Below are 23,081 nucleotides of genomic sequence, written 5' to 3'. Positions count from 1 at the left end.
TTGACCTAAATGACTGAAATAGACTGATACAGAATAAGTCAACCAACAACAGCATAACACACATTCTTTCCAAGTGCACTTGGAATATTCTCAAGGATAAGCCTTAGGATAGGCCATAAATAAGTCTCAATAAATTTAAAAGGATTGAAATCTTATAAAGTATATTCTCTCACCACAACAGAGTTAAATTAGGAACCAACATTAAGAAAAAAATATAAGAAGTCCCAAAATATTTGGAAACTAAAGAACATATATCAAAAGAACCCAAAGAGCAAGGAAGAAATCACACAAAAATGTTAGACAATACCTTGAAATTAATGGAAACAAAAAATAAACATCAAAATTCAAGAAATACAGCAAAATACAGCAAAAATGTGTAGAGAGAAATTTATAGCTTTAAATGCTTAGATTAGAAAAACAGAAATATCTAAAATTAATCATCTAAGTTTCCATCTCAAGCAGTTATAAAAGGAAGAGTAAATCATGCATAAGTAGCTAGAAGAAAGGAATAATAAAGATCAAAATGAAAATCAATGAAATGGAAAAGAGAAAAATAACAGAAAAATCACTGAAATAAAAAACTGGTTCTTCAAAAATATCAACAAAATTGATAAACTTTTTGGCTAAACCATCCAAGAAAAAGAGAGGGAAAACACAAATTATCAAAGTCAGTAATGAAAGAAGGGACATCACTACTAATCCTGTAAAAATCACAAGGATCATGAGGGAAAAGTATGAACAACTTTAAACAAACAAAGTAGACATCTTAGATGAAATGGACAAGTTCCTAGAAAAATACATACACAAGAGTTAACTTAGGAAGAAACAGATATATAATAAGAATTTGATATAGTAATTTAAAACCTTCCCGCACAAACACAAAAAGTCCAGATGCCTTCACTGGTGAATTCTAACAAATATTTAAAGATGAAATAATATCAATCCTATACAAACAGGTTCAGGGTTCAACATAAATATATAAAAACAATTTTATTTCTATAGAATAGCAAAAATGAAGTTAAAAAAGTAAGAAAATTCTATTCATAATAGTATCAAAAAGAATAAAATACTTGGGATTAAATTTAACAAAAGAAATACATTGACCTATATAATGAAAACTCCAAAACTTTGCTGAAAGAAATTAAAGATAACCTAAAAAAGAAAAAAATGGAATGACACATGTTCATAGGTCAAAGATTTGATAGTTTATGAAGGTAGTTCTGCCAAAATATATCTCCAGATAAATTATTTATTTTTTACAGACATTTGGATGGACATTTGGATTGTTTCTAGTTTTTGGGTATTATGAACAATTTTGCTGAATATATGGATATAGGGTGGGTTGTATGCTAAATATATGTTTAACTTTTTAAGGAAAATGTCAACCTGTTTTCCAAAATTATTGTACCACTTTACATTCCCACTAGCAATGTATGATGGTTTCAGTTTTTCTACATCATCCCCAAGACTTGATATTTTCAGTCTTTTAGACTATAGGCATTTTGGTGGGTGTGTAGCACAATCTCACTGTATTTTTTTTTCTCCCCAAAACCCCAGTACTTAGTTGTATATCCTAGTTGTGAATCATTCTAATTCTCCTATGTGGGATGCCACCACAGCATGGCCTGATGAGCGGTGTGTAGGGCCACGCCCAGGATCTGAACCAGCAACCCTGGGGTGCCAAAGCAGAGCACTTGAACTTAACCACTTGGCCATGGGACCAGCCCCAATCTCACCGTATTTTCAATTTGCATTTCAATAATGACTAATGATGTTGAGCATCTTTCCATGTGCTTATTAGCTATTCATATATCTTTTCTTATAAAATGCTTATTCAAATCTTTTGCCCATTTTTGAATTGCATTGTCTTCATGAGTTGTAAGGTTTTTTCTTTTTTAAAAATATTCTAAATATAAGTCCTTTATCATATAAATGATTTGTGAATAATTTCTCCTACTCTGTGGCTTGTCTTTTCATTCTCTTAATGCTTTCCTCTGAAGAACAAAAGTTATTAAGCCCAATTTTTCTCTTATGGATCACATTTTTGGTATCATATCTATGAAATCTTTTTTAACCCAAGGTCACAAAAACTTTCTCATAACTTTTCTTCTAGAAATTTTATAGTTTTATCCCTTACATTTACGCCTATGGTTCATTTTGAGTTAATTTTTGTGCATGCTGACAGGTAAAGGTCTAGTTCTTTCTTTCCTTCTATTCTTTTTTTTTTTTTGGTAGATTTTTTTGGTAGATCCAGTTGTCCCAGCATCACCTGCTGAAAAGACTACCCTTCCCCCTATTGAATTGGCTTTGCATCTTTATTGAAAACTAATGGACTAAAAATGTGAAGGGTTACTTCTGGACTCTCTAGTCTATTCCATTCATCCAAATGGCTATCCTTATGTCAATACCAGTCTTGATTACTGTAGCTTTAGAGTAAGTTTTAAAATCGAGTTCAGTCTTTCAACTTTGTTTTTTGACTATCTCTAGGTTCTTGCATTCCATATAAATTTTAGAGTCAGTTTGTTGATTTCTACATAAAAGCTGGCTAGGATTTGATAGGAAGAGTGTTGAAGAAGAATAGTGTTGATAGAAGGAACATTAAATCTAGAGATAAATTTGGGGAGCACTGCCTTCATAAACTATCAAATCTCCGATCTAGAACACGCCATGTTGTTCCTTTTTTTTAGATGATTTTTAATTTCTTTCAGCAATTTTTTGCAGTTTTTGGAAGGGGAAAAAAGTTCCATAAAATGGAATATTCATCAATAAAAAGGAATTAACTACTAATACATAGAGCAACACGGATAAACCTCAAAAATATTATTCTAAGTGAAAGAGGCCAAAAGACTACATATTATATCAATCCATTTATATAGAGAGACAGAAAATAGATCAGTGGTTGCTGGGAACTGGAAGTGGGCATAGGTTCACAACTGTATAAATTTTCTAGAAATCATTTAATAGCAGTTACGATGGGTGAACTTTGTGATACGTAAAGTATACCTCACTAAAGCTGTTAAAGTAAGGGAAAGAGAGAAGAATGACCTTGCCTTTCCTATGAGAACTGTATTGCAGGGTAAGCAAACTGCTGATAAGGAAACTTTCTTTTATAAAAGAGTTCCAGCTAATAAATACAGAAAGAATGACAATATTAGAAAAATCACATTTTGTAACCCTTTATGAAAAGATGGATCTCAATGGATGCTAAAGCTATTAAATGAAAGGCTGACGAGAAACTTTACAATGAAAGAATCAGGCTGATGCTGCCTGAAGCCAAACAATCAACCTTAACATCACTAAATTTATGACAATCAGACATTATATACCACTTGATATGATGCAATAATAAGTACACAGCACCAACTGTGAAGGATTCTTGCCAAAAAATAAGCCTGAATCTAATTAAACTTCTAGGTCTAATTAGCATTTTACATAATATAAGCGGTAAACAAGATAAACAACACTTTAAAGAAGCAATCAGCCAATCCAAACCGTAGGACACTCTAAAGGACCTGGTTTGTCTAACATGCACAGCATTAAAAAAACAAAAGTGACAGACACTATTACAGAAAAAAGAAACTTAAGAGCTAACTAGTTGTGTACAACATGTGACTCACACCTTGATTGGATCCTGACTTAGCAAACTAACTGTAAAAAAAATATTTTGGTGACAAGTGGGGAAATCTGCATAATGATTGTGTATTTGATGTTATTAAGGAATTATTATTAATTTTGTTAGATGTGATACCAGCAAGGTGGTTCTCTATATACTTTTTTTTTTAAAAAGTCTTTATCAGTTAGAGGTCATGCCAGAGTATTTGTGGTGAAATGATGTATGTACAGAACTTGCTTTTAAATATTCCAACAATTTTTTAAGCGGCAGGGTGAACATGTAATGGTAATATGTGGAAAATTGCTGAAGCTGGGTAATAGGTATATGGGACTTCATCATTCCATCCTCTCTATTTTTAGAATGTTTTTAACTTTTCATATTAATAAGGTTAGGGGACAAAAAAAGATTGCAAAACTGAGAGGGGGAAAAAAAAAGTAAAAGTAAAAGGGGCCCAAAGCTCACAAGAGAGGGCAGGGATGAAGACTGCTGTGGACATCACCCGGAGATAGGTAAGACATGAAGCCAAGTCTTTGCAGAGTATCATATAAGGAAAGAAGGGAAAAGAGATCAGAGAGGTGAAGCCAGTGAAATGCCAATATTTAAAGACAGGGCAGAGAAAGACGAATTTGAAAAGGATACCAAAAAGGGGAATGTCAGTGGTGTGGGAAGAGACCGAAGAGAAAAACGGAATCAGGGACATCAAGGCAAGAAAGTTTCTAAATAACAATAACCATTAAGTACTCTTCTTATGCCCTCAAATTTCAAATCAAATAAAACAAAATTGTGTTTTTTGAACAGGAGAATTTCAGAATGATGAGAGAAATAATTATCTTCATATTTGCTAAGCTACACAATTCCCCACACACTGAACAAAATGTTGAGGAAATATTAAAGTCATACACTCACTAGCACCAAATTGCCACCTAGCTAGGCTGCCATAGCGGAAGACAGAATACCAAGTGCCAGAAAGGTCATAAAAAATAAATAAGATACTGACACTGGCCATAAAGAGTTCTCTGGAGAAGAGGCACTAAACTGGAAGCTCCCTCAGCGTAAGACAACGAGCGGCCCTATTCCTCCTGTGTGCCCAGATTCCAGCATGGTGCCAGGTGCCGTGTTTCTACACTGCTAGTGTCCCAACGGGGTGCGGAGGGGAAGGCGTAGAGGAAATGGCTGACACTGATGATGCCCAATGTTGCTGGCCTTCTGAGCCACAGTTATGTATTAGACCAATATGGGGATCCTGGATCCCTTTCTATTAACAAGGATAAATAACAGAGCTTTTCCTTTCAGAACCAAAGCTTGAATAACTTACTCCCAAATGTATACCTTTGCATTGCTGCTCTCACAAACAGTCATCCCTTTTGATAGTTGATTCCTAATACTTTCAAGAATTTGTTGTTATCCAGAACCTTGAAAATCTCTTTCAAATAATTTTAAAATATTTCAAATATTTTATTTTTAAATATTAAATATTTCAAATAAATATGTCAAATAATTAACATATTGAATGTAATACAAAATGCAAAAGCATACATATTTTAAGTTACCATTACTTCAATCTTCTATTATTTACTCTCTTGATTTTCAATACACTAAGGTTAAAGACTTTTTTGCGTGTGTGAGGAAGATTGGCCCTGAGCTAATGTCTGTTGCCAATCTTCCCCTTTTTGCTTGAGGAAGACTGTTGCTGAGCTGACATCCGTGCCAACCTTTCTCCATTTTTTGCATGAGGGATGCCACCACAACACGGCTGAAAGAGTGGTATATATATAGGTCCACACCCAGGATCCGAACCCACAAATCCTGGACCACCAAAGCAGAATGCACGGACCTAACCACTACACCACTGGGCCAACCCCTAAAGACATATTTTTGTTTGTGGAGCAAAGTCCCACCTAATACGAATCTCTATCCTTACATCATAAATACTCTGTATCATCTTAATCAGTAAAAAGTTCAGATAAATCTTTTGTTTTCCATAGACCAAACACAGAAAAAGGAAAATTTTCCAGCATCTCTGCAGCACATATATTTTTTATTATTTCCAGGTATACTTCGAAATTCTAAAAAGTGTAAAAAAAAGTCTCAGGTCTGGATTTTAAAAATTCTATTATTAGACCCTTTTAAACTTTTATCTAAGCCTAAGATTAAAAAGTATAATTCTAAAATGTCTTAGAATTGGGAAATAAAAATTAGAAACTCACATTCAAGCTGTGCAACCACATCTCCAGGGTCTACTGCTTCAGGGAACACCTACAGCGAGAGAACAGAGAGGCAAGCAGGAAGAAGGGGAAGTGAAAGAAAGATACATATAAAACAGTCTTTGTTTTTTTACTCTCGTTCCCAAAATATTCCTTTCCCAACCAAGAAACTTTTGACATTACTGAGAACGGTCACTTCCTCTCTGCTTCCCACGATCACTATGGAAGATTTTACAAACAAACAAACCCTACAGCCGGCTCTGCCTCCCTCTCCAACTTCGTCTGCTAGCACTCTTCCCTTTGTTTGTTACCATGGTCTTACTGGCCTTCTTGGTGTTCCTCCAACTCATCAAGCTTATTCCCAACAAGAAGCCTTTCTATTTGCCATTCCTCTGCTCAGTATGCTTTTCTCCCAGACCTTCAAATAACTGATACTGTCTCATAATTCAGGCTCAGCTTAGATGTTATTGCATTTCTGACCACCCTTTAAAACAGACAATCCTCCTAATCCCTCAGTCCCTTTCTGTCCCCTTACCCTCCGTTTATTCCCTTTATGACACTTATCACTATCTAAATTATATCATTTCTGTGTTTACTTGATTATTGTCTGTTTCTCCTATTACAGTGAAAGCTCCAAGAGGGGAAGATTCTCGTCTTGTTTACCAAGTGCCCAGAACAGTGCACAAAACAGAGCAGGAACTGGGTAACTACTTGTGGAGGAAAGGAAGAAGGAAGGAGGAAGAAAAGGAGGAATGGAAGGACGGGGGGAGGGAGAGAGGGAGGGAGAAGACGAAAAGGAAAGGAGGAAATAAAAAAAGTGAGAAATATGATGGTAATAATTAACCAAAAGCAGCAGTTTTAGAGGAAAAAAGAAAAGAGACCAAAAGAAGTACCACAAGACAGCCATAAGTAAAATATGACCTATTCTTACCTATTAATATCTCCTCTCTCTTTTTTATGAAAAATACTTTTTAGAATTCAAGGTGCTATATTTTACATAAAACCTGCTAACACAATTTTAGACATAAACTGATCTATCACCAAAAAACGCAATTGATTCATTGTATTATATAATGCATATTTATTTTCAAGCTTCCAAATTTAAGTTACAAAGCTCCTTTTGAATTAAGTCAAAGTATGCAGTCAGCAATCATAGTTTGTGTTCTGGGCTTTTACTCAAAATTTGGAACTGCTTTGATTTTTTGCTTGTTAATATGTGATCTGATATTTGAACTCACCTTTTCAAACACCATTCTGGCATTGAAGACCAGTGGAAAGGTGGCTGGGACACATTGTGTCTTTTTGTATTGGCCAAACACACAGATGCTAAGATAGATGTCCTCCTTGTCTTTCAGTAGCACTCCTGGACAAGTTACCTGAAAGAAATTACAGAGATGATGTAACTGCTTTATGTATGCCCTCAACTATCCCAGTAAAATCACTCATAAAACATTACATAAAGAAGCTAGTCTGCTAAGCTAATAAAAATACGCACAAGAGAGAGAGAGAGATTCCCCTGTTTACAGAGTTAAATGAAATGCCTTTATAACTTCCACCTGTCTGAGAAATCTATGATTTTCCGTTTGGTGACTTGTGCCGTATTCAAAGCTCCACGTTCTGGCTCTCGGGACAGACACTAATAGATTTAAACAGTCAGCCTTAGGCACCCACTTTATGCTGAATGCTGACATAAAGCTATTCAGCACCATTTAATCACAAAGGATTAAACTCAGCAGAAATAAAGCACTACACTAGAGGACAAAAAAATAAAGAAAAGAAAAGAAAAAGCACAAATCTGACCTGTATTACCCTAAACAGCAGCGCACACACACCCTCATGAAAAGCAATATGACAAAGTTTCAAAGCCAGTGAATTATAAGTTTCTAGCCCAATGAAATATTTTTAAATATGAAATTGCACTTAACTATCCTCATGACAGACAGAAAGTATAGACATAAAATGTGGAGTTTTAAAAGAATACACAGCACTGTCTCTGCAGTCCCTGCCATGTTCATTGTCAGTCATCAGCCATACTGTTAATAGGATATTAAAGGCTAAGATTTGAATCCAACCTACCCACATAGCAATATCACTCAACACTCCCTAATAATACAACCAAAGTATATTTTTTATTGTCCTCTGAACACACACATTACTTTCCTGTCTCACAGTCTTCCATTATCTGGATTTCTACTCCTTACTACTCCACTCCATCTCCTCTCCGTTTACTCTGCCACTTCCCGAGGCTTACATCAACTGCCATCTCCTACAAGAACATTCTCCTGGTTCACCAGCTATTTCTATTCAATTCAATCTAGTTTAAACATTTATTATGACTTTACTACACCGAAGGTCCTCAAATTAACGATGGTTCGATATAAAGATTTTCGAACTTTACAATGGTGTGAAATCGATACACATTCAGTAGAAACATACTTAGAAGTTTGAATTTTGATCTTTTCCCAGGCTAGCGATATGCAGTAAGATGCTCTCTCCTAACGCAGGGCAGTGGCAGGGAGCCACAGCTCCCAGTCAGTCTCGCCATCATGAGAGTAAACAAGTACACTTACAACCATTCCATACTCATAGGACCATTCTGTTTTTCACTTTCAGTACAGTATTCAATAAATTACAGGGGATATTCAACACTTTATTATAAAACAGGCTTTGTGTTAGATGATTTTGCCCCACTGTAGGCTAATGTAAGTGTTCTGAGCAAGTTTAAGGTAGGCAGGGCTAAGCTATGATGTCTAGTAGGTTAGGTATATTAAATACATTTTCAACTTAAGATATTTTCAGCTTAGGATGGGTTTATTGAGATGTAACCCCATCATAAGTTGAGGAAGATCTGTATTCAAGTAGTATGTTTTAGATTCTCATAGCATTTTGTAGTTCTCATAAGGGCCTAATTACTGTCTCCACGTATTTTAATTAAGTGGGTACATCTTACATCTTCTGATTATAAATTCCCTGATGATAGAAATTTTATTTTCCTCATCAATGTATCCAAAAACACAGACTTTCAGTATTAAGAAGAGGCTTAGAGGTTATCTAGTACAGTTTCAGACTTTTTATAAATGAAAACAACAGAGCCCCAAGAAGGTGTAGGTGATTTACTTACTTAAAGTCACACAGTAAATGCATTAATACAATACATTCAAAGTGCTTAAACAGTGCCTGACAGAGCATTCAACCAACACTAGCTATAGTTAGACTGAAAACCATTACCATCTGCCATCATAACATAAACTACTGCAATGAATAAACGACTAAGGCATCACATCCCTTTGCACATAGCAGTTAAGATTACTTTCTAAGTCAGCTATTTTGACTCCATCTACTTTTACCTCTTACACTATTTCCCACTTTTGTCCTAATATATTTATTCCCTATTGATTATTAAAAATCTATTAAAATCAAGATCCTCAGCAAATTTCATTCTATCCATCAGCTTCTTTTCCTAATGTGCCTCATTAAAATCAGACCTGTTAGAGACTGTTTAAATCTGTATTATTCACTGCGGTAGCTCCTAGCCACTTATGCCTATAGTTGTAACTAGTCCAAACTGAAATGGACTGTTAAGTGTAAAATACAAGATTTGGGGGATTTTGAAGGCTTGTTCAAAAAAATTTTGAACACTCATTACAAAAAACAATATAGAATATATCTCACTAACAACTTTTATATTAATTACATGTTAAAAGGATAATACTTTGAATATATGGATTTAAATAAAACTATTGTTAAAATTAATTTTATCCACTTTTTTTTTTTTTTAAAGATTTTATTTTTTTTCCTTTTTCTCCCCAAAGCCCCCCGGTACATAGTTGTATATTCTCCGTTGTGGGTCCTTCTAGTTGTGGCATGTGGGATGCTGCCTCAGCATGGTTTGATGAGCAGTGCCATGTCCGTGCCCAGGATTCAAACCAACAAAACACTGGGCCGCCTGCAGTGGAGTGCACGAACTTAACCACTCGGCCACGGGGCCAGCCCCTATCCACTTCTTTTAACTGTTTAATGTAGCTGTAGAAAATTTAAAATTACATCTTTGGCTCTAATTTGTAGCTCATATTATATTTCTGTTGGACAGCACAATCCTAATTGTTCTCACTGGAGACTGAGTCTCTTTCCAATTTGTAAGATATGCAAGAAGCCATGACTTTTTTTTTCTCATCCATAATTCTGCAAATTCTGCCATCCTTTAATGAAATACTCAGTAAATTTCCAAAAAAAAAGCAGGAAAAGGGGGTTAAAAAAATCAGATGGAACAAATAGAAAATAAATAGCAAAGTGATTGACAACCCAACCATGTGGATAATTATATAAATGTAAATATTCTGAGCATTCTAATTGAAATGCAGAAATTGTCAGGTTGGATAAAAAAGCAGGACATGATACAGTGTCTGCAAAAAAAAAAACAACACTCTAAAGGTAAAGAAACGTATAGAAAAAGCACTTTCAGAATGGTGGAGCAAATACCTCCAAAAGTGAGCCCCTCTATAAAAGCAATGAGAACACTACCAAAAACTATCAAAATCAACTTTTTATAGTTCTAGAAATTGACCAGAGGCTTGCAACAATCTGAGGAGCATTTATTCAAGAAAAATAACTGACTTTTGATAAAAACAGTAGTACAGTAGTGTTTTAACATACTCTATTCCAAATCCCCTCTACTTAGGTGTTCTGTAGCCTTGAAAATCAAACCTTACAATCAAGGTAGCCATAAGAACCAGCAGCCTCACAGCCAGTGGAGGACAACAGGGTTAGAGTTCTGTCCCCAAAGCTCCATCCCCAGGGAACTGCAATTATCTGACCTGTCTGAAAGTGACCTGCAAACCCCACTCACAGAACTTCTCTTTATTTGGCCTGAATCAGAGCTTACTCACTGCAAACAGCCTTTCCCCCAAGGTGTTTGTCAAAAACAATCAGCAGCAAGTGTTTAACATCACAGATGCCTGAGGCAGTGATCACAATTAAGGCAAAAAATAAGCTGATCAAAAAATTTAAAAGGCAAATCTGACAAATCACGTGTGTGTGTGGTGGAGGTGTGTGTTGCAGGGGGTGTCTTTGACAAGCAATGTTACCTTATTGGCAATTTAGAAAGTCATGCACATGTGCAGGGCTGTGTACACGCCTAGAAATAACCCAAGGAAGCCCTAATCTCTCATCTCTGGCTGACCTTGAGGCTTTGGGAAAGTTGGAAGTGAAGGCTAAGACAGAGTTGTAAATTGTCTGCAGGGCATAGAAAGCATGCCCCAACATGCACATACACATCCTCAGCAAAGGCTCAGAGACTTATTGGTTCAAGATATTTAAGAAAATATAAGTCCAGTCATTAGTGAGCCATGAAGCTCACTGAGCAGACACTTCAGTGGCCATACACAACAAAGAATACAGACTTTTCAGAATACAGACTTTATTTAACTCAGGAAATAACTTAAAAAACACAACAGCAAACAATAAACTCTGGGAAACAGAAGTCTGAATAACAGAGTTCCACATTATATTATTTAAAATGTCTAGTTTTCAACAAAAATTATGATATGCGAAGAAACAAGAGTATGGCCCATACACAGGGAAAAAAGCCATCAACATAAACTGTCCCTGAGGAAGCCCCGAAGTTGAGCTTACTAAACAAAGACTTTAAATCATCTATTATAAACATGGACAAAGGACCAAAGGAAATGTTGTCTAAAGATCTAAAGGAAAGTATAGCAATATGGTAATGATGTCTCATCAAATAGAGAATATCAATAAATAGAGAGAAATCATATTTAAAAAGGGAACCAAATAGAAATTCTCGAGTTGAAAAGTACAAAACAGAAATGAAAATTTCACAAGAGGAGCTCAAGAGCAGATATGAGCTGGTAGAAGAAAAAATAAGTAAACCTGAAAATACGTCAATTGAGATTATCAAGTCTGAGGAACAGAGAGAAAAAAGAATAAAGAAAAATGAACAGTCTCAGAGACCTGTGGGACACCATCAAGCACAAAACACAGATATAATGGGAGCCCCAGAAGGAGAGAAGAAATGGCCAGAAAAAATATTTGAAGAAATAAAGGATGAAAACTTCCATAATTTAAAAAAAAGCAATTTACACACCTGACAAGCTCAAAAAACTCCAAACCACACACATCATAATCAAATTTTCAAAAGACAAAGATGAAGAAAGAATCCTGAAAGCTGCAAAGAGAAGTGATTCAGCAGGCACCAGAAATCTTCAACAGGATTAACAGCTGATTTCTCATCAGAAACATGAGGCTAGAAGGAAGTGGGATGACTTATTCAAAGTGCTGAAAGACAACTTCCTTTCAAACAAGAATTCAGTACCCAGAAAAATTTTTCTTCAAAAAGGAAGGGAAACAAAAACATTCTCAGATAAACAGAAAAAGATAATTCGTCACGGCAGAACTTCCCTACAAGAAATACTAAAGAGAATCCTACAGTTGAAATGAAAGGACACTAGACAGTAACTCATATCCACCAGAAAAAAATAAAGGGAACCACACAGGTAAATATAAAGACAGTATACATGTTTTTTCTCTCATTTCTCCATTCTTATTTAAAATAAAATTACATAAGCAACAATTTTTAAACTGTGTTGATAGACTTATATGTATAAAGACGGAATTTGTACAACAATAAAATCATTAAGAAGAGGAGAGGGAATGGAACTAAACAGAAGCAAAGTTTTGTGTACTATTCAAATTAAATGGGTATTAATCCATACTAGACTGTTATAAATTAAGAAGTTAATTGTGAACCCCAGGACAACCACTAAAATAATAACTCAAAAAATATAGCAACAGAAACAACGGAATTAAAATGGTACACAAGAAAATAGCTAACCCAAAGGAAGGTACTAATGCAGAAACAGAGGAACAAAAAAAGACATAAGACATACAGAAGACAAATAGCAAGATGACAGACGTAAATCCAACCTCATCTGTGATTACATTAAAGGTAAATTGACTAAACACTCCAATCAAAAGGTACAGCTTGGCAGAAGTGATTAAAAACTATAATCCAACTATATGTTGTCTACAAGAGACACACTTTAGATTGAAAGTCACAAATGGGTTGATAGGAAAAGAAGAGAAAAAATTTACTATGCAAGCAGCAACCAAAAAAGAGCTGCAGTGGTTATTCTAATATCAGACAAAATGGACATTAAAACAAAAAGTGGTACTAAAAATAAAGGACATTTTATAATGACATAACTAAACATATATATGACACATATTTCAAGCAGACATAACAATTACAAATATACATGCACTTAACAGAGTCCCAAAATACATGAAGCAAAAAAAGACAGGCACCTCTCCAAAGAAGACAAACAAGTGGCCAATAAGGACATGAAAATATGTTCAACACCATTAGTCATTAGGGAAATATAAATCAAAACCACACTGAGATAGCTCTTCACACCCACTAGGATGGTCAAAATAAAAAAGATGGACAAAGACAAGTGTTGAGGAGGACACCAAAAAGTTGAAACCCTCATACATTGCTAAAGGAAATGTGAAATGGCACAGCCACTGTGGAAAAAATTAAACAGTTACCAGCAAATCCTAGGTGTGTACCCAAGAGCACTGAAAGCATATGTCAATACAAAAAAATGTGTAGAAGAGTATAGCAACATTATTCATAATAGCCAAAAAGTGGACACAACCCTAATGCCCATCAACTGATGACTGGATAAGCAAAATGTGGTATAGCCACACAGTAGAATATTATTTGGCCATAAAAAGGAATAGAGTACTAATAATACATGCTACAACATGGATGAACCTTTAAACATTATGCAAAGTAAAAGAAGCCAGACACAAATGGCCACGTACTGTATGGTTCCATTTATAGAAATGGCCAGAATAGGCAAACCCACAGACCTAGAAATTAGAATAATGGTAGCCAGGGGCTGGGAGGAGAGGGAGAATGAGGAATGATAGCTAATAGTACGGGATTTCCTTATAGGGTGATGAAAATGTTCTGGAATTACTGGCGATTGTTGTACAACTTTATGAACATACTAAAATTTACTGAATTGTACATTTTAAGAGTGGACTTTATAATATGTAAACTATATCTCAATTTTTAAAAAAGTAAAGATTCAAGATAAAAGCAAAATGATAGAAAAAGACATACCATGCATTTAATAACCATCAGAAAGCTGGGGTGGCTATCTCAATATGACATAAAGTAGACTTCAGAAAGAGAAAGATTACCAAGGTTAAAGTGGAACACTTCATATTGATTAAAAATTTGATTTACCAAGAAGATATAACAAAATTAAATGTGTAAGCACCTAATAATACAGTGTCAAAGCAAACGAAGCAGAAAATTATATAACTGAATTTCAACACTTTCCTCTCGGTATCTAATAAAATAAGGAGTCAAAAAATCCTTAAAGGTATAGGAAATGTGAACATTCAAGTAATTTGACCTAATTGAAATTTACATAAAACTCCATTCAACAACAGAAGAATAAACATTTTCTTCCAAGTGCTTATGAAAACATTCATCAAGATAGATGATATTGTGAGCCATAAAACAAGTCTCAATAAACATAAAAGGACTGAAATTGTGCAAAGTATATTCTCTAGTCACATGAAATTAAACTAGAAATTAATAAAAGGAAAATATCTAGAAAAAAATACAAACATTTGGAAATTAAACAACATATTTCTAAATCATTCATGAGAATCAGAAAAGAAATTACAAGACAAATTAGAAAATACTTTCAACTGCATGAAAATGAAAAGACAACATAACAAAATTTGTTAGATATAATTAAATCACTTCTAAAAGATATACTATAGCATTAAATTTTAGAAATTCCCTTCAATTCTTTTACTGTAGAAAAGGCATTTGACAAAATTTAAGACCAATTCACAATAAAAGCTCTCAGCAAACTAGGGACTAAAGGAAATTTCCTCAACTGGTAAAGAATGTCTACGAAAAAGCCTGGACCTGATATCGCACATAGTTAATGTCGAAAGACTGAATGCTTTCGCTGCAATATCAGCAGAAAGGTAAAGATGTCCACACTCAACACGTCTATTCGACAATGTGCTATCACAATTTCTACCGATATGAAAGGACAAGAAAACGAAATTTAAAAATAAAAAATAAAAAGAACTTAGATTGAGGAGGAAGAATCTATTTTCAGACAACATAATTGTGATCTACAATCTACAAATATACTACTAGAAATAATAAGGAAGTTTAGCACAGGATATAAGTTCAATACACAAAAGTCAATTCCATTTCTCCATACAAGCAATAATGCTTATAAAATAAATTTTTTAAAAATACCATTTACAATAGCATTAAAAACTTAGGTATGCACTTCTTAGGCATAAATTTAACAAACTATGTGCAAGACATGTATACTAAAAACTACAAACATCACTGAAAGAAACTGAAGACCTGAACAGGTGGAAAAGTATACCAGGTTCACAGACTGAAAGACTCAAATGTTAAGATATTAATTCTCCCAAAATTGGTCTATAATTTCAGAGCAATCCCAAGCACTAGGAAAACCAACAGAATGGACATGAGGAGATCACTTCAAATGAAAATTAATTTGCACAACCTGAAAACAATTTTAAAATAAGTATTTAGGATCTTTCATCTACAAAGAGAAAAGATTCCATTAAAAACAACTATGAAATTAAAACCGATAAAAATGAAAATATTTGGCCGATTTAAAAAGAGACTAAGTGAGATTCTTTGAATATGTAGTCAATGAAGTTAAAAATCTCAATAGAAAAGATAAAAAATTAACTTAATAACTAAATAAGAACATAAAACTGAAGAATTCTCCTAGAACAAGAAGATATAAAAATAAATATCACACCAAAAAAGCACTTAAGAAACATGAGGAATTGATAAAAGTTCCAATATCCGTCTAATAGTACTGTCAGAAGAACAGTGAGAACAGTAGAAAACAATATTCAAAGATATAATAGGTAAGAATTTTCCAGAACTGAAGAAACCCATAAATTCTTAGATGAAAACCACACACCCAGTGCAAAACAAAATAAACTGAAATGAATCCACAGTTCTAAACATCACAGAGTACTGGAAAACATCAAGGACAAAGTGAAAACACATCATCATAGTGAAGATTTTAATACATCTCCATTACAACTTGGTGGATCATACAAACAAAAAAAAATTAATATGGAATTGAAGATATTCAGAGAAAATAAACTTGATCTGATAACGGCAGATAGAGCCCTACATCCAACAAATGAAGTGATATATTATTTTCAAGTAAATGGAGAACATCCACAACTGGATAACTGTTCAGATGCAAAGGAAATCTCAACAGAAATAATCGATATCATGCAGACCTTGTTCAATACTCCAATGCGATTAAATTAAAATAGCACCATAAAAGACAGTATGTATACATATGTGTAGGTATGTATGTGTGTCAGGGGGTGGAAGGGGAGGAGTATATACACACATATACATCCTTGAAATTAAAGCAAACTCCTAAATAGCTCATAAGCTAAAGTAGAAATCACAAAAAAAATAATAAAATATTTAGAGCTATATTATCGATCCTTTTAGGACACCATTTAAGCAGCACTTGAAAGTAAATCACGACAGATATTAAAATTGGAAAAATATTGAGAAATGCAGAATGATAACACAAAATTCAGAATAGTGATTAGCCAAAAGGAAAAAGGGAGGAGAGGTTCTTTTAGAGAGGGAGATACAGGAGACGTCACCTTTATCTATAATGTTTTACTTCCTAAGCTGGTGGGTGGCTACATGGGTGTTCATTATGTTACTCTTTATAACTTTTTGTATGTCTGAAGTATTTCAAAATAAATGTTTTAAGAATAAAAAATCTAAAATTAATGCAATAAGTATTTGACTCATAAAGCTAAAATCTACAAACACAAATGAAAGATCCTAAATGAAAAATTAGCCAATCAAATCGAGCAAAATAGAGTAAAAATAATCATCCTGACTAAAAAGATTTTACCATAGGAATAGAAACAGTGCTACATCACAAAATGTGTCCTTTTCATAGACTATGGGAACAATATTATATAATAATCTTATTATATTGAGAAAAAGCATTCGATATAATTCAATCTCAGGATATTTTTTAAATTAGGAATAGAAGAGAACTTTCTTAACTCAATAAATGAAAATCTTACAGCCAATATTATACTACATTGAACTATATGAAATTGCCTTTTTTTTCCCAAAGTGAAAAAATGGTCCCATGTCCGCAATTTCATAAGATTCAATCTAATACTTACTGGTGAAACTTCAAAAGCATAACTTAAAATAAAAAGACAAGTATATCTAGTACTATTCCTATTATTTAACATTATACTGGAGATTCTAGTCAAGGACATAAGTAAGATAAAGGAAAGAAAAGAAAAAAGATTGTATAAAAGAAGTCAAAACTGTCTTTATTTGCAAACAACGTGATTTTCCACACAGAAAATCCAAGTAACTATGAGAACTAATCTGAGATTTCAGCAACGTTGCTGAATACAAAATGTGCAACAAAGACACATACAAGAATATTCATAGCAGCACAATTGGTAATATTCCATCTAAAACTGGAAAAAATGAAAATGTCTATCATCAATAGAATGGATACAGAAGAAATGAACACATAGTTCTCCAAAGAAGACATACAGATGACCAACAGGGACATGAAAAGGTGCTCAACATCACCATTCATCAGGAAATGCAAACCAAAACCACAATGAGACATCACTTCACACCAGTTAGAATGGCTATTATCAAAAAGACAAAAGATAAGTGTTGGTGAGGGCATGGAGAAAAGGGAACCCTAATGCACTGTTGACGGGAATGCAAATTGGGTACAGCTACTAGGGAAAACAGTATGGAGGTTCCTCAACAAATTAAATTATGATCCAGCAATCCCACTTCTGGGTATACACTCAAAGGAATTGAAATCAGGATCTCATAGAGATATCTGCACTGTCATGTTCACTGCAGTGTTACTCACAATAGCCAAGATATGGGAACAACCTAAATGTCCATCAAGAGATGAATAGATAAAGAAGATGTGGTATATATACAACTTGATATTATTCAGCCATGAGAAAAAGGAAATCCTGCCATTTGTGACAATTTGGATGGCCCTTGAGAGCATTTGCTAAGTGAAATAAGTCAGACAGAGAAAGTCAACTGCTGTATGATATCACTTATATGTGGGATCTAAAAAGAACAAACTCAGAGAAACACAGCAGAGTGGTGGTTACCAAGGGTTGGGGGTAGGGAATGGGGAGACACGGGTCAAAGGGTACAAACCCCCCAGTTATAAGATTAACAAGTTTGGGTATCTAATGTACAACATGGTGATATAGCTAATAATACTGTTTTATACACTTGAATGTTGCTAAGGGAGTAGATCTTTAATGGTAACTACGTGACAGGATGGAGGTGGTAACTAATATTACGGTGGTAATCATTTTACAATTTATAAATGTATCAAATCAACATGTTGTACACTTATACAATGTTAGGTGTCAATCATATCTCAATAAAGCTGGGAGAAAAACACAATAAAATGGATAAAGAACTATTGCCTCACAAAACAACAGAAATACATTCTCGCAAGGAAGTTAGATGTAAAAAAGTTCATTCTGGAGAGAGATTTCGAAAGTTCAAATTAGGCTGTGAAGTCAAGAGAGTGCTTACCCTGGGGCGGGGAGGCGGGGCAGGTGGAGTGGCTGGGAGGGATGGAGCGCAAGGGAGCAATCTGGGGGGCTGATACTATTCTAATTATTGATCTCAGCGGCGACTACACACTTGGGATTTTTGCACTTTCTGAATATAGGCTACAGTTCCGTAAAAAGATAACTTAAGAAATCAAAAGCATTCTTTCTTTTCCAGTGATAAAAAAAAAAAAAAAAAAACGCATTTATTAAGGATAGTAAAAACAGGGGCCGGCCCAGTGGCAAGGTGGTGAAGCACGCATGTTCCGCTTTGGTGGCCCGGGGTTCGCCGGTTCGGATCCGACTGCGGACATGGCACCACTTGACAAGCCATGCTGTGGCAGGCATCCCACATATAAAGTAGAGGAAGATGGGCAAAGATGTTAGCTCAGGGCCAGCCTTCCTCAGCAAAAAGAGGAGGATTGGCGGAAGATGTTAGCTCAGGGCTAATCCTCCGCAAAAAAAAAAAAAAAAAAAAAAAAAAAAAAGATAGCAGAAACAAGTAAAAAAAATAAGCTTCAACTAGAAGATCTTTGAAATTTACATTACATATGATGAATAGGTTAGCATCCAAAATATATTCAACAACAAGAAAAAAAAGAACTCTTACATTCCTAAAGGGCAAAGGATATAAACTGGCTATTCGCAGAAGAGGACACCTCTAGGACTGGAGACTGGAGCTATGCAGCCACAACCCAAGGAGTGCCCAGAGCCACCAGAAGCTGAAAGAAGAAGGAAGCCTCTCACCCCCAACCTCCCCAGCCCCCTGAGGGCATATTGACCTCACCATAGCTTTGTTTTGCACTTCTGGCCTCGAGAAATGACAGAATAAATTTCTGTTGTTTTAAGACACCAAGTCTGTGAAATATTGATATGGTAGCCCTGGAAACTAAGACAATTCCCTAAGACTCAGTAGCTCTATTTCTAACTCTATTCCCTAGAGCACTGGGTCTCAATTCTATAAGACCCAAAACCCTACTTTTACAAGAAATAGTTTGCAATTTATCTATACACATAACTAAAAAATAAACCAATGCCCTAACTGAAAAAAAATACAGAAATAATTTACAATAAAACATATATTTCTATACGTGAATGCTGAGGCAGGACTAAGCTAGAAGATTTCATATTTGCACCTATACACAAAATCTCCGTGAAATGGACAGCTTCAAAAGCAGAATGATAGGTGTCACATATTGGCAACTCAAACACAAGCAGTGCTGCCATTGCTGCAACAATTTTCCAAAAAAGTAAACTCTTAGCAGAGTTCCAAACAAAACAAAGTACATTCTTTCCTCAATTTACATAGTAATTGTATCCCTGGAAAATTCACTGTATTTTAAAACCTTTAAAAAAAAGAAAAAGACTTGTGTTTATAAATAAAAGTGAGTTACGTTCTTAATCTCTAATAATTATACACAGGTTTTCAACTACATATGTTATGTAGAATTCTAGGTATTCAAAGTCATGCAGAATATCAGATAATTAACACCAATAGGACCCCCCAAACACTCTGGTGAGCAAAGCTAGCCCAACAAATTTCTAAAATTCTCTCCAGGGCACAGAACTTGCACCTGAGAACAACTGACACATAGACACCAGGAGATGTGTACAAAAATACTCATTGCAACATTGTCTGTAATATTAAAAAGGGATGGGGGGCAGCCCCATGGCTGAGTGGTTAAGTTCACATGCTCCACTTCAGTGGCCCAGGGTTCGCCAGTGTGGATCCTGGGTGGAGACCAATGCACTGCTCATCAACTCATGCTGTGGCAGCATCCCACATAGAAGAAGTAGAATGACCTACAACTAGGATATACAACTATGTCCTGGGGCTTTGGGGAGAGGGAAAAACAGGAAGATTGGCAACAGATGTTAGCTCAGGGCCAATCTTCCTCATCAAAAAAAAAAAAAAAGAAAGAAAGAAATCTTCCTGGGAAACTATCCTTGGGTGGGTTAATAGTCACTAAAAAAAAAAAATTGGTATTTAAAAGTCCATCAATAAGGGAACAAAAATTAAATCACTGTCATATAAATACACAGCATTATACAGGAATTAAGGATATGAACTAGATCTGCCAGAATCAACACTGACAAATTTCAACAGCGAAGTAGAAAAACTAGTTTGCAGGATACATAAAGTATGATATATTTGTGTAAAGTTTTAAAACAAACAAAATGATAGAATAGGTTGTACACAGACATACACAAGTATATAGTAAAGTAGAAAACCTGAATGAACAGAATACACTACAACTTCAGGATATTGATTACCTTATTCCTAAGAAGGGAAGGAGGAAAATTGGGGTGAGGAAGAGGTACAAACTATAAGAGGCCTTAACTATATCCGTAACATTTCATTTCTTAAAAACAAAACTCTGCAGCAAACACGTAAAATGTGGCTTTTGTTAAACTGAGGGGTCATGGCATTCAATTTTTTTCTGTAAGTTTCAAGTATTTTATAGTTAAAGTTTTAAAAAGTCTATATTCCAGAGAAATTTACTACCAACCATATTGGAACCATAGTGCAAGTGTGAGTGAGACACCATTGCACAGAAACCTGGATAAGGACCACAAAGGTTCAGATGAGCAGTGACTGAAAACGACCAAGATCTGTTCGCCCCAGTGCTCTCAATAATTTGAGCGAGGTAACGTGAGTGAGTAGAAAGAAGAACAACTGGGAAATATGTATATAAACTACCCCCAGACTGACACCGTTCAGGTAAAGCAAACAGCCGGTTTCATTGCCCAGGCATTGCGCCTTACTTTTGTATCTCCCATCTCTTCCTTCTCTTTTCCCAAATAATCTCATGAAAATTGAACTACTGAATAATAAAAAGAAAAGAGAGAGAAGCAGCAAAAATCTTTCAAGCGTTGAAAATATTAAAAGTGTAAGTGATGGGAAACATAATTCTTTTGCCGCTCTTTAAAAACAAGTTACTTAGCACATCATATCGTTCTCTGAAGATTCCCTGAGAAAAGTCACACTTTCTTCCCAGCAATATATTTTCTCTCAAGTCATATGGCTCTGTTGAGCAACACAAAATGTGTTATATACCAAAATCTTTCATGTTTACTATGCTCTTGTTCTCATATTAACACACTATTAAACATATGAGATTGTCACTAATACAAGACTGCAGCAAAAAATACACATGGAGGGGGAGAGGGGAGAAGAGAATGGAGTGCCACACTTTCAACAGGCATGTAAAAATAAAACATCTCATTTCCAGTTTATAAGAATTGGGAACAAATTAAATGTCACCACAAAGGGAAAAAATTCAGACAATAACACAACATGGTATATTCTATATCTGAGCCTAGTCTCTTCAAAAGACAATGTGCACAAAAGACTTTTTACAGGAACGAATGTTCATAGCAGCTTTATCCATGACAATCACAACCTGGTAACATCCAAGTAATCATCAATAAGTAGAACAGATAAATATGCTGTGGTATACAAATACAGTAGACTACTACTCCACAATACAAGGGAACAAACTACTGATACACACACATGGAGGAAGCTCAAAATCATGCTGAGCAAAAAAAGCCAGACACAAGATATCGCATACTGCATGGCCCCATTTCATATGAAGTTCAAGTCCTGGCAAAGGAATCTACAGTGATAGAAATCAGTAGAGTAGTTCCCTCAGCATGGGGCTTGACAAGGACACAAGGTAACTTCCTGGGGTGATGGAAGTGTTTTAAATTCTTGATCTGAGTAATGATTATATGAGTGTATGAATTCATCTAAATCCACTGGGGGAAAAAAAAAGAGGAGACATCGTGGGAATGAAAAATTAGAACTGCTTCGTATTAAAACGGACTAAAAAGACCCAACAACCAAATGCAAATGTAAACCCTGATCGGATACAGGTGTGAAAAAGTTAACTATACAAGTCCTTTTGGGGACAACTGGGTAAACTTGCGTATGGACTTGATACTAGGAAACTCTAATTATGCTAAGTGTGATAATGGTATTGAGGTTATGAAGAACAACGTCCTTATTTTTAGAAGATGTATTTAGGGGCGGAGTATCATACTATCAACAATTTACTTTAAAATTTTCAGCAAAAAATATTTTATACATTTACATATGTACAGATAAATTGAATTAACGTACATAGGCCATGGGATAGCTATTCATTGTACTATTCTTCCAACTATTTCCTATGTTTGAAAAATGTCAATCAAAAGTTGAGGGAAAAAGAATATGCCAACTTTTCTAGATATAGAGTGATCTCCAGGATAGACTAAGTGAAGAAAAACGGCAAAGTACAAAATAGTTTCTATAATGTCAGCTACTATGTAAGAAAGGAAGGAAAGGAAAGAAAATACATGTGAGGGGAGGGTAGTGTGTGTGGATCTATGTGGTTATATTACAAAACGAAATATTGGAAGAATAAATCAGAAACCAATAAAAACGGTCACCTACAGCAGATGAGTATAGGCGGGAAATAGGTTTGAGGTGACAGGGCTGGAAGTGAGATTTCTGTAAGTACATTATTTTAGATAGTTTTGACTTTTATACCATG

The 23,081-nt window shown here is 34.9% G+C and overlaps 1 protein-coding gene across 2 annotated transcripts in view; it reads right to left on the bottom strand.

The window, feature by feature from the left end:
* SPATA6 (spermatogenesis associated 6) overlaps positions 1-23,081 on the bottom strand; it is a 122,565-nt gene that overhangs the window by 97,062 nt on the left and 2,422 nt on the right. For both annotated transcript variants that reach the window (XM_046660688.1, XM_046660689.1), the window contains exons 2-3: positions 7,056-7,193; positions 5,821-5,869 (exon numbers count right to left, since the gene is read on the bottom strand). In XM_046660688.1, the coding sequence (XP_046516644.1) occupies positions 5,821-5,869; positions 7,056-7,193 (187 nt within the window). The remainder of the gene's footprint in view (positions 1-5,820; positions 5,870-7,055; positions 7,194-23,081) is intronic.

This window comes from Equus quagga, chromosome 5 (assembly GCF_021613505.1).
Source record: "Equus quagga isolate Etosha38 chromosome 5, UCLA_HA_Equagga_1.0, whole genome shotgun sequence".
Lineage (NCBI taxonomy): Eukaryota > Metazoa > Chordata > Mammalia > Perissodactyla > Equidae > Equus > Equus quagga.
The sequence above is the reverse complement of the archived record's forward strand: the minus strand, read 5'-3'. Positions and strand labels throughout refer to the sequence as shown.